This window comes from Passer domesticus, chromosome Z (genome assembly GCF_036417665.1).
Source record: "Passer domesticus isolate bPasDom1 chromosome Z, bPasDom1.hap1, whole genome shotgun sequence".
NCBI lineage: Eukaryota > Metazoa > Chordata > Aves > Passeriformes > Passeridae > Passer > Passer domesticus.
In genome coordinates this window covers 38,198,426-38,212,594 of record NC_087512.1, presented here as the reverse complement: position 1 = coordinate 38,212,594, position 14,169 = coordinate 38,198,426, and the positions used below count along the sequence as shown (strand labels likewise).

Sequence of the window (14,169 nt, the reverse complement as noted above, 5' to 3'; positions counted from 1 at the left end):
GGCACTGATCTGCTTTCCAGGGGGATGAATACATCAATATTGAGAGTGATCTGCATGAAAACAAACGTGCCTCCGTAGATGATGAACAACCACGCTTGAAAGGGTAATGTGTATTTGCATGAGTAAGTCTTCCACTCTATCCTGGCCTAAGCAAAAAGTTGCCAGTGTTTATCCTTCTGGAGTGACAGCTCTAAATTTCTCTGCTGTACCCTTATGCTACACAGACCTTTGTATTGCCTAGCAATTTTTGTAATAAACACAACTTGTTTAAAATTATTATACCATACAAATGACATCTGTGATTGTGGAACTATCCTTTTAAAGCCTTGCAAATTAAAGGAGCAATATTTTTTTTTCTTGTACAATAACTTCTTTTCCAATATTTCTAGAGCAGTGTTTCTTACACAGAGGTCTTAAAGAGTGGTCTCTTTCAGGAAGCTGAAGATTCACTAGTGTCTTTCAGTTTGCATAGCCATTTGCTGCAGCACAAAGAACAGAATAGCTGTGAAAAAAAGACATTTTAACAGAACAAAAATTTTACTTTGTGTTTGCTCTACTTCCAAGTGATCACAGAGTGAAAACACGCATTTTACTTGAGGATTAGGTATTTTTGTGAAAACTGCAAAAAAAGTTTCCCTGTTTAAGGTATTAAAAAAGTTAAGACACAATACTTAAAATCATACTAAATGTACGTATGTGTCACTGATTTCTTTCAACAGATAGTACTGAATACCCTGCAGTCTAAGACACAGCCCTTTTGAAAGATCAGTCTGTTGATAACACAGATTCACTGCAAGTGCAAGGTTTTAACATTCACTTCTTGAGTGCATGCACAAGAAAATTGATTTCTGAGTTACAAAATGCAAGCAAGAATAGTTTTGACATATATAAATATTTTACATTAGTGTTAAAGTAAGATGTTTTTTCAACATCTTCAGTTATATTTCAAGCCTATAGGATCAGCTTTTAGAAAATAATGATTCCTTAGTAAATTAACCATATTTTACAAGGAACATATTTTTTCTGCCATTTTTCAGAACAGAGCTGCATATTCATGACCTATGTGCTTAAGTATTTTAAGATATTCTGGTACCAAAGTCATAATAGCCTAAATTAATATCATAAAAGGAAGAGAGAGAGATGTTAGATAAAAGAAGAAATTACAAAAAATTGTAATCTGAAAATAACAATTTTAAGTCCCAAAGGGCTCATAAGTAGCAGTAACTGTACTTTTTTCCTTTTCTTGGGTGATGAATGAATCAAAAATTTGATACAGTAACTGCCTTTTTTGTTTGTCTCTCATTTCTCCTTTTTCCTTTTCCTGTTGTATATAATCTTTCTGCTGAGATTGGGTAGATAACCTAATGTTCTTACAAGTTAGAAAAAAAGTGCTATGATTTGTGAAGCTACAGGAATTCCCAGAACTGAAATTGAAGTATCAAAGGTAATCAGGATTTCTCTGAGAACTATTACTCTCTGTACTTGTGAAGAAGCATGTTCCTGCTCTGTTCTTCAGTGTACTGATATAATTTAAATTAATATTTCTCATTTATCTCAAATTTATTTTAAATTAATTGAATTTTTTTGAGTGCAGAAAATAAGCGTATTCATGCTGGACATCAGTGGGCATCTAACTCCAGCTGCATCTAGATTCCAAACAAGTACAGTCTGGACAATTAGCATCTCTAAATATAACATTGCCTTTATGGACTGGGAATGCGAGAGACTGCTTCAGAGATGTGCTTCTCTAAAGCAGTGCCTCTGAGAGGAAAGAGACATAGCTGTAAATTTTTTTCCAGCTTGCACAGTATGAAGGTGGTTTTTGTAGCTGCTGTTTCTGTAATTGATATATGTCCACATCACCAGCATATTTAACACCAAATTCAAATCTCTGTTGAATTAACTCCCTTAACTGCTATTTCCGTAAATTGTGACCGACCTCCCTCATGAAATCATGCTGTTACCTTTAGTGAGGAAAACAAAGAAAGTGAAATATGTTATAATTGGAAGAACTGATACTGGAGCATGATATTCAAATATAACAAACCATTTTAACTTCCATGAGATGATGAGATGAAAACTTATGTAATAACAACCAAATTTTTAAAAATTCAGAAACATCTATGCATGCCGTAATAAGGTTTTGGATGGGTATTGGTTATTTTAAACACACACAAATGCAGCCTTAGACCTTCCCAATTATAGCAAAACTGCTATTCCACATCATTAATGCTGGGTTGGCTGTATTAACAGACTTTGTGGGTCTAGTAATGGACACTAAATTTTTAACTACTTACTCAGTTTGCACTAACCCTGTTGACAGATCTCTCCACAGAAGAGCTGCACTTCAGAGGGTAGCAGAACTGGCCTGCTGACTTTGGCCCATTATGTAGATGACAGATTGTCCCAATAGATATCTGCCATATTTTCTTTTTCACCTGTCCAACATCAACCCAAAGAAATCCCTTTCAAAAAGCACTTTATATTTGGCACGTTGAGATCCAAATATAATTCTCTTCAAATTCAGTGAACTTCAGTGGAGAACTTTTGACCAATTTAACATAATTTTCTTCTGCAAAAGCTTACATTTCTATTCTTTTGGGGTTTTTTTCCTAGGCATTTAGAAAAAAGGTATGATGACGTCTGTGAATTTTGCAAGAAACATAAAACCAGAATTCATTATGTGCTCTATGGAATTTTAATAACAGGTACAGTATATTACACCCAGGATTGCTGAAGCCTTGTTTATTTACCTGTATGAGATTATAGGCTGCACTGTCTTTGTCTGGCACAAAAACTCTTGACTGTCTTTAACCATGTATTTCAAAGTAGTTAAGATTTTAGTCCCAGAGAAAATTCCAGATTGCAAAACCTCCACTCATTCCCAAACACAACAAAGGGACAAATCTTGCTAGACTGCTTCTCCAGCATGTTTAAAGTCTGACTAGCAATTACACTTGTGATAAAGAGCATAGTTCAGACTTTGTGTCTACTCCATTAGCAGCTGACTCCAAAATTACAGTTTCAGTAACTTGTCCAAGACTGTGAAATTACTTTAAAAACTGTCAGGCACCAAATAGGACTGAACTGAAGTAATCAGGCTGGAAATGAAAGCTTTCTTTGCTGACCCATATCACTCCATATTCACTGCAAATTTTTTTCTGGAGTAAGTGTACTTATGACAGTATGCACTGCAAAATCATTCAGATATTCTTTTTTCTCCCTTTCCTAATTAGCCAGTAGGTTGGTTTGTTTCCTTCTACTTCACGAAGTTTGTTTTTGAGATCTTTCTACTTGAACACTGGGAACACAGAGACATGAACTATGTCTATGAGACGGTACTCCAGGAGGTTATAAAAGTGTTCCTTGCATGCTGAGTATCCTGCCCTCATAACTCATCAGGTCTTGCTTTATCATAGTACAGGCATATTCTGGCTCAAGAAAGTGAGTGAGGTCTAAGAATATGTCAGGATTTCATAATTCCATAAAAACCAATTTGCATTACAAAAATCAGTAGTCCTTCTTCTTTGTTTACCACAGACAAAATCCAATCATTCTTTACAAGAACTGAATTTTTTTTTGGCCAGCATTTATCTGCAGTGAACCTGTCAAAGAAATAATTTCACAGCTACTTTATGAAATAAATTACTATTAAGTAATTCACAATTACTTGAGGTCATAATATCAGTCAAATGACATATGTTTTTAAGTGTTTGTTTATAGTTTTATTTGATAAACTCATCCTCTTTTGAAAAAAAGAGCATGACTCATGCTCTTAATTCATACATTTTACACAGGAAAAAGAAGCTCTTGTAGATGGGTTTCATTTTTCTGAGTGATTAACATGTTTCATATGAACCTACCTTGGCAAAATCATATAATCTGCTTTGACACCTTCCACACCAATGAGCATACCATAAGTAACAAAACAATCCAAAAAAGCAAGATTTTCAGTATTTAGGGTGAGAGTCAGAAAAAGCACTGAAAAGATAAACACAGGCCTGACTTTGACCACTTCTTATAAATTTAAAATTTCATCCTGTTTTTAAAAAGACCAACCTAACTGATACATATATTCTTGTTTCTGTTACAGCATACTTGGCATTAGTTATTGCAGCTTGCACTTTGAATTTTCAGAGAGCTTTGCCACTCTTTGTCGCCACTGTCCTAGCCATCTTCTTCATCTGCTGGGATTTTTTTGTAGCTAAGTTTGAAGACAGAATTGCTGCATTCTTTTCCCCTGGAGACCAATATCTGAAAAAACAGTGGTTTTGGCTGAAATGGTAAATATTAATTACTTTCTATTAATGTAGGTGGACAATAAGCTAGTCAAGTTACCCCTATGATTTTATTTCAGCTTACTTCCCCACAAGAACAGGGGGATGGGTCAATCACACATATCTCATTAAAAACACAGAATAATTCAGTATTTACCAGGAAACATCAGAAACACATTCAGGATTTCAATGCAGTAGCCAGGGATCAAAAGTGTTGGCGGAAAGCATAGGGAAAACACCACAAACTGAGGTGGGAAAAGTTTGTGGTTGAAAGAGAATATGTTCACAAAAGTTCATGTGCGTTGCAGCCTTTTGCATTAGTTCTGAAAACCAGAAAGTTCTTCACTGTTCACAGAATTGTTAGGTTTATAAGAACCTTAACTCTGACGTTTGCAAACTCCTAAAGATGGGAGTATAACATCTAAACACTCTTTTTCCACATATCTCCATAGCAATTTTTACTTGACCTTCAGGAATCAAAACATACCAGCCAGATTTAATGCCATAATAATGTTTTATATCCTTAATTTGGGATAGTAGACATTCATCGTGTAGATAAATGGTAGATGACTTGGATTATTGGATAACAATCTAATTATTATCTATTATTAGATCATAATTAGACCTATCAGACACTTATCTCAAGTATTCCTGAGCAGTGTTTGGGGATCTTGAAGTTATCCCTGGCAAAATGAGAAGAAAAAGGAGTCTTGCAGACCAAAGAAAAAACAAATGAAATATCATTAAAAAGGAAAACTAAATTGGCCAGCTACTACATGTTTCAGCTAGATCACCTACTAGCTGAGAAAGAATTTTAAGGAGGAGTCATTCTCAGTTCAGGATAATGTCCCAGACTATTCTTAAGATTTAGAAATGGCTTTGATAAGAAAGGCGTTATAAAGATTGTGGTCCTTCTGCTCAGCAGCCATATTAGAGAGCAGTCACACAGAGGCATTTCCATGTAGATGATCTGGCAGCCTCTCTGGGAGATAAAGAGCAAAAGGAACAGGAGAGTCCTGAGGAGCAGATGGAACAAATGGGGGCAGTAAGTGCTGTATTACCTGGGCTGCAATATTTAAATTGTACATATCACAGGTTAGGTGCTTAACTGTTTTCTTCCAACAGAGGGAAAGTCCCTCAGGTATAGAAAGGGTTACTCAGCATTGCAATGGCCAAGCCATTTTGTGGAATTTGCCTGCAAGGTGTTTAATCCCCATCTAAATATTGAATTGATGTATCTAGGTACCACTGAAATCGGTGAAACCTTATTGTTAGACAAAACTAGCATTAAAGATTTGGGACAGTGTTTCCTCTCTGTATATGGGGTGAGGTATTTTGTTGCCTTCCAGGCTATTGTTGCAATAATTACCCTCAATAAATAAGCTTGACATGGTTCTGATAATGGGGACCATAGAAACACTGAAACACAGATATACATTTCATTGTTTCTGAGATAGCTGAATGGACTACAAATGGTTACAAAGAAATGAGCTGTTTATAGTCTGCTTCTCAGTAGAGTGTGCTTCATGGGCCCACCAGCTAAACAGCACAGTGCAAGTTATAAATACCACAGCCTCTCTTGCCCAGAACTAAAGATTCAATAAAGGAAAGGAAGGGAAAGAAAAGAAGGATTAAATGAGAAAGGAAGATCTCGCATTTCATTTAATAGAAATAGCACCCAAACAAGGGTACTTCATGCTTTTTTTGGCTACTCTGGCTTGGAGGACATTTCTTCCAGATGCCACCAAAGGATGTTGCCAGAGGCACACCAGTAAAGGCAGGTACCTGCCTGTGTAGAGCTACAGGTTTAAGTGCAATACATTGTACAAAGAGTTTATTCACAAACAGAGATGTAAATGTTTTGGGTATGGGAAGGGAAATTAATATCCCAAACATCTTTTTCAGGATATCATGATGCTTTTTATTTCACAGGGTGTTGTGTGCAACTCTTCTTATAATGATCATCTGCTGGCTCATCTTTGACACAACAAAACGAGGATCCCGTCAGCTAATCTCTTTTGGTGGGCTTGTGATGTATGTTGTCCTGATGCTTATCTTTTCCAAATATCCAACCCAAGTGAGTATTCCATGATTCACCTTTTGGGATTTTTTTTTATTCTGTGTCTAAAAAACTATTCCCCTACCCTACCCAAGTCTAGTAAGAGTAACAAAATGTGGGAAAGTAAGAATATAGCCTTTCCTAAGACCAAGCACTGTGTTTAATTTCTGAAGAAAGTAATTTTGCTCTTGCGGACCATGTATAGGGCTGTACCAACACCTGTGTCTCAGTATTTGGGAAACTGCTGCCCACCTTCTGTTCCAGCCCTGATACAGTTCAAACTAAGATAGGCCTTCTTCATGCTTTCACTCACAGGAGCGTCACCACAGTCCTCAGCATATCACTTATTTGAGGACATTGTCATCACATCAGTACAAATTGCCTGGAACCAGAGATATGATAGACTTATATAGTACTTAACCTCTCACAAGTTTGTTTTCCACTGCAAGTTCAGCAGCTGGGGTTGAGCTGATGTCCTCACTTTTTGCTCGCCCACTCCCATAGGCTCACAAATGCCATTTATTTTAATTTTCCATGAGAAATGTCCACTCTGTTTTGCTGTGGTATTACAAAGGGCTTCGTTCAGCCACCACAATTACCACTTCAGCTTTTACTCCTGTTTGCATACCTAATATACCTCAGCATTCTTCCTTTAATACATACATTGTCCAGGTCACCAAGATTTCCCAATACTTTTCATGACTTCCATCAGTGCTGAGACTTTCTTAACAGGTGATATCCTCTTAGCAAGGACTAATGAACTTGCCCTATCCTTTGCAACTGCTGCTGTCTCCAAGTGAGGTGAAAACTCATATTCCAAATGCTTTGTGCTCTCCCACAAGCCCTCATTACACCTAATTGGTTTGTGTTATTCAAATATGATCTGATTAAATTAGAGAATGCCATTGTAGCTCTTTGTTTTGTAAGTGATTTGATTCAATTTGCACAAAACAAATATGTTTTCTGAGGCAGTGGAACAGGAATCATCAGTGTAATAAAGAGGAACTCATCATAAGCAGCCACAGTTTCTCCTATGACTGGCTTTGTATGATGAATCACAATATAAAACTGAGCAGTTCTCAAGTATCAAAAGTCTTTAAAGCTAGGGGACATAAACAGAATTGAAATTACCCAAGGACAAACCCTGTAGCAAAATCTCCTTATGCTCTGTCCAAATATGTGAAGATCCATGTCCCTTACAACCTGTTTTTGCAGCTGCTTCCATTCTGCAGTATAGTCAGACTATCCCCTTACATTATTTAAACAAACATCCAAAGTAAACTATTATTTATTTAAATAACAAGCAGTTTGTTTATTTTTCTGCCTATCTAGGTTGCTTGGAGACCAGTATTTTCAGGAATAGGAATGCAGTTTATACTTGGGATTCTTATTCTAAGGACTAAAGTGGGTTTTGATGTATTTAACTGGCTAGGCATTCAGATCCAGGTAAGCTATTGAGCAAAATCCTTACTTGTTTAATATATTTTTTTGTCTTGAGAGTCTTACATTGAGCAGACTGTTCAAGGATCCATTTGTCCCTTGATTTTTTCTTCTCTTGAGAAAAAATGGATTCTCAGAAAGGTCATTGACTTCCTGAGTTCAACCTTCTTCTCTTTATGTTTTTTTTTCCTGTTAATACAATGGCCAGAGTAATACCATTTATTAATGGCTTTATCATCATTGGGCTGAAGTTATAAATTGGCATTCTTGAAACACAAATTATTGTTGTGTCAAGGCACTCATAGGAGTTCTTAGAAATGGCTCAACTGCAAATCATCCTTGCAATAAACACAATATGTTGAAAAGCCTCGAGATTTAGGGCACAGCCCTAATTATCTTCAGAGCAGCAACATTCCTGGTATCAGAGACATTTCATAGTCCTCATGACATACAAGAAAATTAATTCAGCTATGTGCAGGTGGCAAAATCCAGATCTGCACGCTGAAAGGGATCTCAGGAAAGTTGAAGGGATCTATCCACAGGTATCCCTGCAGACAAAAAGTTTTTTAAAAAGTTGGTTACTGTAAAGTAATGAATAAGCAATATCCAAAATATACATCAGACAGTACCCACTGAAGGACATTCAGACTTTTCACCTTGGGAATACTATTCTCACAGCTGTTCTTCACAGATAATTAAGGACATGTAAAACCAGACAGAGCAGAATGTACTGTCTCTGTGCAGAAGCAAAGGCACAGATCTGACGTCTGTCTAATCTGCAGGCAGTGGGAGTCATCTGGGTTTTGTCACCAGGTTCTCGGTCTCTGAGTGAAGCAGGTCTGGTGCCCCCTTTTTCTAGCTTCATGTTTTCAAGTCTTACAGTCTATCCTGTCAGAACTAATTACTGTAGCTATTATAAACTGTATTTTAACTCCATTTTAAACTGTATCAGTAATGCATATATTTGCATCAGAAGCATAAAAATGCACTGGCTCAAAATTTAAAAGTAGAAGATTCCCTCAGGCTATCTCTTAGCTACACCTTTCAAAACTTATTACTTCAGCTGTCAAATCTCCATTTTAAGTTGTATAATTCATTGTACTTATTTGCATCAGATGGAGAATAGAAGTGCAGCACAGTATTGGGATCTTAAAGAAAATTTTTTTTTCAGTGTAGTTTATGGCCTCCATTGTGTCGGGTACTCAACAGAGCAGAGTAGATACCCTCAGTTCAGCCAAATACAGTCAGCAAGGCTTGGACCCCTACAAATCAAAGCCCAAGCTTCTTGGACCTCACCATATTTCTGCAGCACAACTAGCAGTATTTTGTGTGGTATTGGCAGGTACCCAGAGCTTATGGCTAATTTACTTTGCTTTCTGTCCCCAGACTTTTCTGGAGTACTCTGATGCAGGTGCCAAGTTTGTGTTTGGTGACAAATACACAGATCATTTCTTTGCTTTTAAGGTAAGATGGTTGCTGTATGCTGTATGTAGCAGATAAAAAATGGCAAGAGGAACAGTATAGCTGGGAAATAAATTGTGTGGCTTGTGACACCTATGTAGTCATCAAAGAAATCAACAGGTAAACTATTCCTTATTGTGTGATATTCTGAATAGAAAATTTGGGATCACTTTCATTCACTGCCGAACACTGAGGTAGATGTGCTTATTTAGTCTAATTATAACAACATACATTGCATGTAGACAGAATTTTGGAATATTTTTCTCCAAGGAATAGGTTAAAAGGCTTCTACCTGGCCACTGACGGAAATATTACTTCCTACCTATCTTCCCCACTTCTCCATGACTAAAAGTGCTCTGCGTGCCGTGCTGTTGTACCCTTAAGTGCTGTACAGACCGCTGCTTCACAAACTTTCCCCCTGAAGAAGTGGAGAGCCTAGATGTGTATTTACTCACACATGGGCAAAGAGTTAGAAGGTGCATAAGCAGGAAGAATTGCATGATATTACATTAGTAACATCACAGAGGGATTTCCCATCTCTCTCTGTTAAGAGACCTGTTTGGGAAACAGCTGGAATACAGCTTATCTGTTCTGTGCTGTCTAATCTGCACCAGCATCCTTCAAGGTTTTGCTCTGAGAAGCAGCTGATGCCATAGTGCCTGCTTAGGCTACAATCAAGAACATACAAAATGAAAGAAACCCCAAACCAACCCAAATAACAAATAAATAAACCCCAAACAAATATGAGAAATGTATCAGGACTTAGTTGGAGACCATTCTTTTGATTTTTCAGATATATGACCATGGGCTTATGTGCCTTTTCTCTTATTTTTTTCTTGAGGTGATATTCCAAACTAGATGTTCTGCAAACTTAGCTCTTTCATTTCTTGAGAGAGAAGGTGCTATCTGTAAAATAGTCTGCTACTAAGAACAGTCAGAAAGTCTTAGAAGGGAAAAAAAATTTAGGCATTTCATCAATAAATATGAATTATATTTTAAGAGCAGTTATTTTGTACCTTTTGTTTCACTTTCCAGCTCCTCCCACCTTTACTTTGGGAGGTATTTAGTTTACTTATTGGAGCACTTAAATAACAATTTTGATTCTCAACTACATGTTTTAGGGATGAAATTATTTAATTCCTGCCCCCACTGCCATCCTCCCCACCATGTAATTTTTCTCATGGTTTTTGGCAATGCTTTATGAATATGATTCTTTCAAGGTGGTTCTGAGTCTTCACTGATGATGCAAAATACTTTGCTTACTAAAGCCATAACTAGGGACTAGACAGCCAAAAGTTTGCTTCTGTGTAGGCAAACATACATCAGTCTTATCCTATGGTTCAAACCAGCAAAACCATGGAATTTCTAGAAGATTATAACAGTAATAAGTATATTATCTCACACTGAAAAGTAAGAAAAACAGTTGGTTTTCAGAGCTACATATATATAGGAATATATACCTATAAATATGGTAAATGGAATTGCAGAAAAGTGTACAGCAATATCAAAACATGCTCCATCTGCTCCTCCTCTAGACAGGGAATTCCTTCTTCCAACAACAGTGAGTGACAGCCAGCCTGTTCTCCCTTGAAACACTCGTTATTTATTTAGACATTAATTGGCCCAAAGTGTTTTTTTGTGTCTTTCTGATATTATATGAGTTTGCATGTTGTGATGAGCTCTTTTAATCTTGCCCCAAGATATTTCAAAATATCATCCAAAAGACAATGCTTAGCTCCTCAGAGATTAGACAAGGGACAGGATATGTCTGTCAGAGTCCAGTTGTATCCATCCTCAGCAATATGCAGGGACACATCCGTTTTCTGCCAGAGGAAGTGGACATGTCATCCCATTTGTGCATATGCACACTTGTGTATATATATATGTTCTGAACAGTTCCATCAGTCCCACAATGTCTTTGAGCACATGGTTCTGGAAGCACTAGTTAGTCAAAAATGCACATATTTGCATGCATAAACTGGTTTGTTTTAAATATGTATTTGTGCAGGCAGATGCAGAGTTTGAGTTCTGAAAAAATACCCACTTGCCCACATACAAAAGCATTTCCAAGCACTTAAGTAGATGGAAAAGGCCTTTTACTATTAAGTCTTCTATCCTGTTGACTACAAAAGAGAAAGTTTGCTTTGAGCAAGGAAGAAATTAGATTTCTGTTAAATCTGTATCTTCTTTTTAATACCAGGAGAATTATGGTTCCCTGAGAAAAGCTTTACTTTGAAGGTCAAATTTTAGAGTATATGAAAAAACAGGATGCTTCTTAAACATCAATAGCAACTTCTTTAAAGGAAAATAGGGAAAAATTTAAACGTCAAGCCACAAAGAAGGGGAGTTGAGAGTAGACAACAATTTTACAATTTTAACTTCCCGCTCTGTATGGCAATAACAAAAAAAAGGCAGGGAGAAAGACATTAATTTTATTAAACTAAACTGTCTGCTGTTACTGCATGGCAAACTATCCCTGCAGAATTGCAAAAAGGATCAAGGAACCAAGATAGAGAAAGCAGCATTATATTAATTTGTTGAACAGCACAACAACATTTGCTTAATTGCACTCTGTCCTTTCAGAGAAAGGTTCTGATAATCAAAATTGAATTTCTAAATGTTTATCAAAATTGTTTATAGTACTAACTCTCCTCTAGAAAGGCATAGAGTCTATGTACTGAAAAGATCTGAACTAACAGAGTGGTTTGTTATTTTTCATTCTGTTACTTGATTTTATTTATAATGCATTATGTCATTAGTGAACACACATCAAAGCTTCCTAGTCTTCGTGGTTGTGGGAAAATGACTGTGGGCCCTGTGGACTGGTAACTGGGGATACACTTAGAGGAAACTGAGCAGTTATATTCGCATTTTAAGAGGAGTTATAATGCAGAGTAAATCACCATTGCTGCTTTCTGGATGGAATATGGCTGGTGCATGACTTGAAACCCTTCCAGAATGATTCCCCATCACCTGTTAAGGGGGATGGAATGGAGGGTGGAGTAGAGTGGAGGCACCCATGGCCAAACTCTGTGGAAATCCTTGCAGGGAAGGGAACTCGGTGGTACTTTGTAGCTGATAAACCACATACCTGCTGATAAAGAGCATACCAGGGAAAGAGGGGAAGATGTCCCACTGGTGAGCCAGCAATTGTGGTGAAATCCCTCTCCTTAGACAAACTTGCTTCATTAAAGACTAATAATAATATTAATGTACACCTCCATGTCAAAGTTATCTGCTCCTGATATATGAACAACCCTCACAGGAATGCCCTCTACATTCTTTTTGTCTGTATCTTTAAAAGCAAAGGGAGAGAATTTTATGCTAATCAGTAACAAAGGTCACTCTATGACTAGAGTCACTCAAACTCCACATAAACATAAAGAAATAGAATATAAGTAAGTTGAGAACTGTGGAAAATTAGGGAAAACTCCATCTTAACTGCTGGGATCAGTCAACGGGCAGAAACTGTCTTCTTCCCCATAGAGACACCTGTAAACTGGTAAAAACCAGACTCTATGCGCCCTGAATACTTTCACTTGGGATTAGAGCCTGTCTGTTTATTCCTTCAAGTATACTTTTGCAGTCAGATACAATGAGCAACAATCTTCTAACCTTAACATGTTGCAGTCTTATATTAATAAAGAGTGTTATTCCTGAAATTATTAGTGTAAATCCTTTATGGGTGCTGGCAGTCGGCAGCAGGCAATACACTCTAGTAAGGGGCAAGACCTGCTGGGAGGCTTCCCTTATGCTGGCAGTGTGTTTCTCTTAACACAGCCAAACCACTGTCCAACTGAGGAGGACTGCTCAGTTAAGGGTCTTCCTAATGGGATGCTGAAAGACTGGTCAGCTACAAGGGTTTGGATTTCCTGGGACACTGACAGACAAATTAAATACTAAAGGGTAAATAAGTCTCTCCACATTAATGGTCTAGGAAGTCTCCCCCTTTCACACGACAGTGGTACTGTTTTAGCTGTTACTAATTTGTCTGACTAATTTTGGATATTTAGGGGGTGGATTTTTCTTTCTGTTGTATACTGGCATAGAAGTGGTGGTGTCCTGTGTATTTCACATATTTGAGAATCAAGTTGTATTCGTTTTATTCAGAGTGAAAATCCAGTCAGAGAGTGGTTTAATAGCCCATCAGAGAGTGGGTTAGGTATTTATGCAATTCTTGTAAATTATGTTTAAAGGAAGTATTTTTCAGTATCCACTGTGAGAGACCTATATTCACTTTTTGTATTTAGTAAGTATTTACCTTTAAATAGATTGTTTTTAAAGGATGTAAATGTTTGCATTGACTTAAACATGGTTATACACTTATGTATATTATGCTAAGCTAAACAGTTTCTAAACAATTGCAGTTGTATTAGAAAACTATGTAGATAAATGAAAATTATTTAATTACAGCACAAACAGGAAAGTCAGGAAGGAAACCACTGTAGAAGTTTTAATGATCTTTTGTCTTCAAATCAGGTATTGCCAATTGTGGTTTTCTTCAGTACGGTTATGTCTATGCTTTACCACGTTGGATTCATGCAGTGGCTTGTTGGAAAGGTATGCATTTTTGCCAATTGGATGCTCCTTTGGGAAAGGAAATGTTTTGAGCATGTGCAGAGGAGCCATAGCCTGGAAATAATTCCAAATGTTACCATTGCAAAATCTTGATTTGCATCTCTCAGTCTGGTTTCATTGCTTATGTCATATTAATTGTTAGATTTGCCTGATTAGCTTTAGTGTTCCTCAGATGCCATACTTGCTTAAATCTTCATTCCTGCCTGCCCTTCTCGCAGCCCTCAAAGTGCAGGATGAAGATTAAATTACGGAGAGCACATTTCTGCTAAGCATTTCAGTAGCAATCGCATATACCTTCCTATCACAGATACCCAGATAAGATCAAAGCAGGTTCCTCACCTCACTCTCCAAGTG

The 14,169-nt window shown here is 37.1% G+C and overlaps 1 protein-coding gene across 2 annotated transcripts in view; it reads left to right on the top strand.

Moving 5' to 3' along the window:
• The window catches only part of SLC28A3 (solute carrier family 28 member 3), a 37,992-nt gene that overhangs the window by 11,670 nt on the left and 12,153 nt on the right, over positions 1-14,169 (top strand). For both annotated transcript variants that reach the window (XM_064403785.1, XM_064403786.1), the window contains 7 exons: positions 21-103; positions 2,617-2,708; positions 4,094-4,283; positions 6,210-6,354; positions 7,669-7,782; positions 9,163-9,240; positions 13,717-13,797. In XM_064403785.1, coding sequence (XP_064259855.1) covers positions 21-103; positions 2,617-2,708; positions 4,094-4,283; positions 6,210-6,354; positions 7,669-7,782; positions 9,163-9,240; positions 13,717-13,797 — 783 coding nt within the window. The remainder of the gene's footprint in view (positions 1-20; positions 104-2,616; positions 2,709-4,093; positions 4,284-6,209; positions 6,355-7,668; positions 7,783-9,162; positions 9,241-13,716; positions 13,798-14,169) is intronic.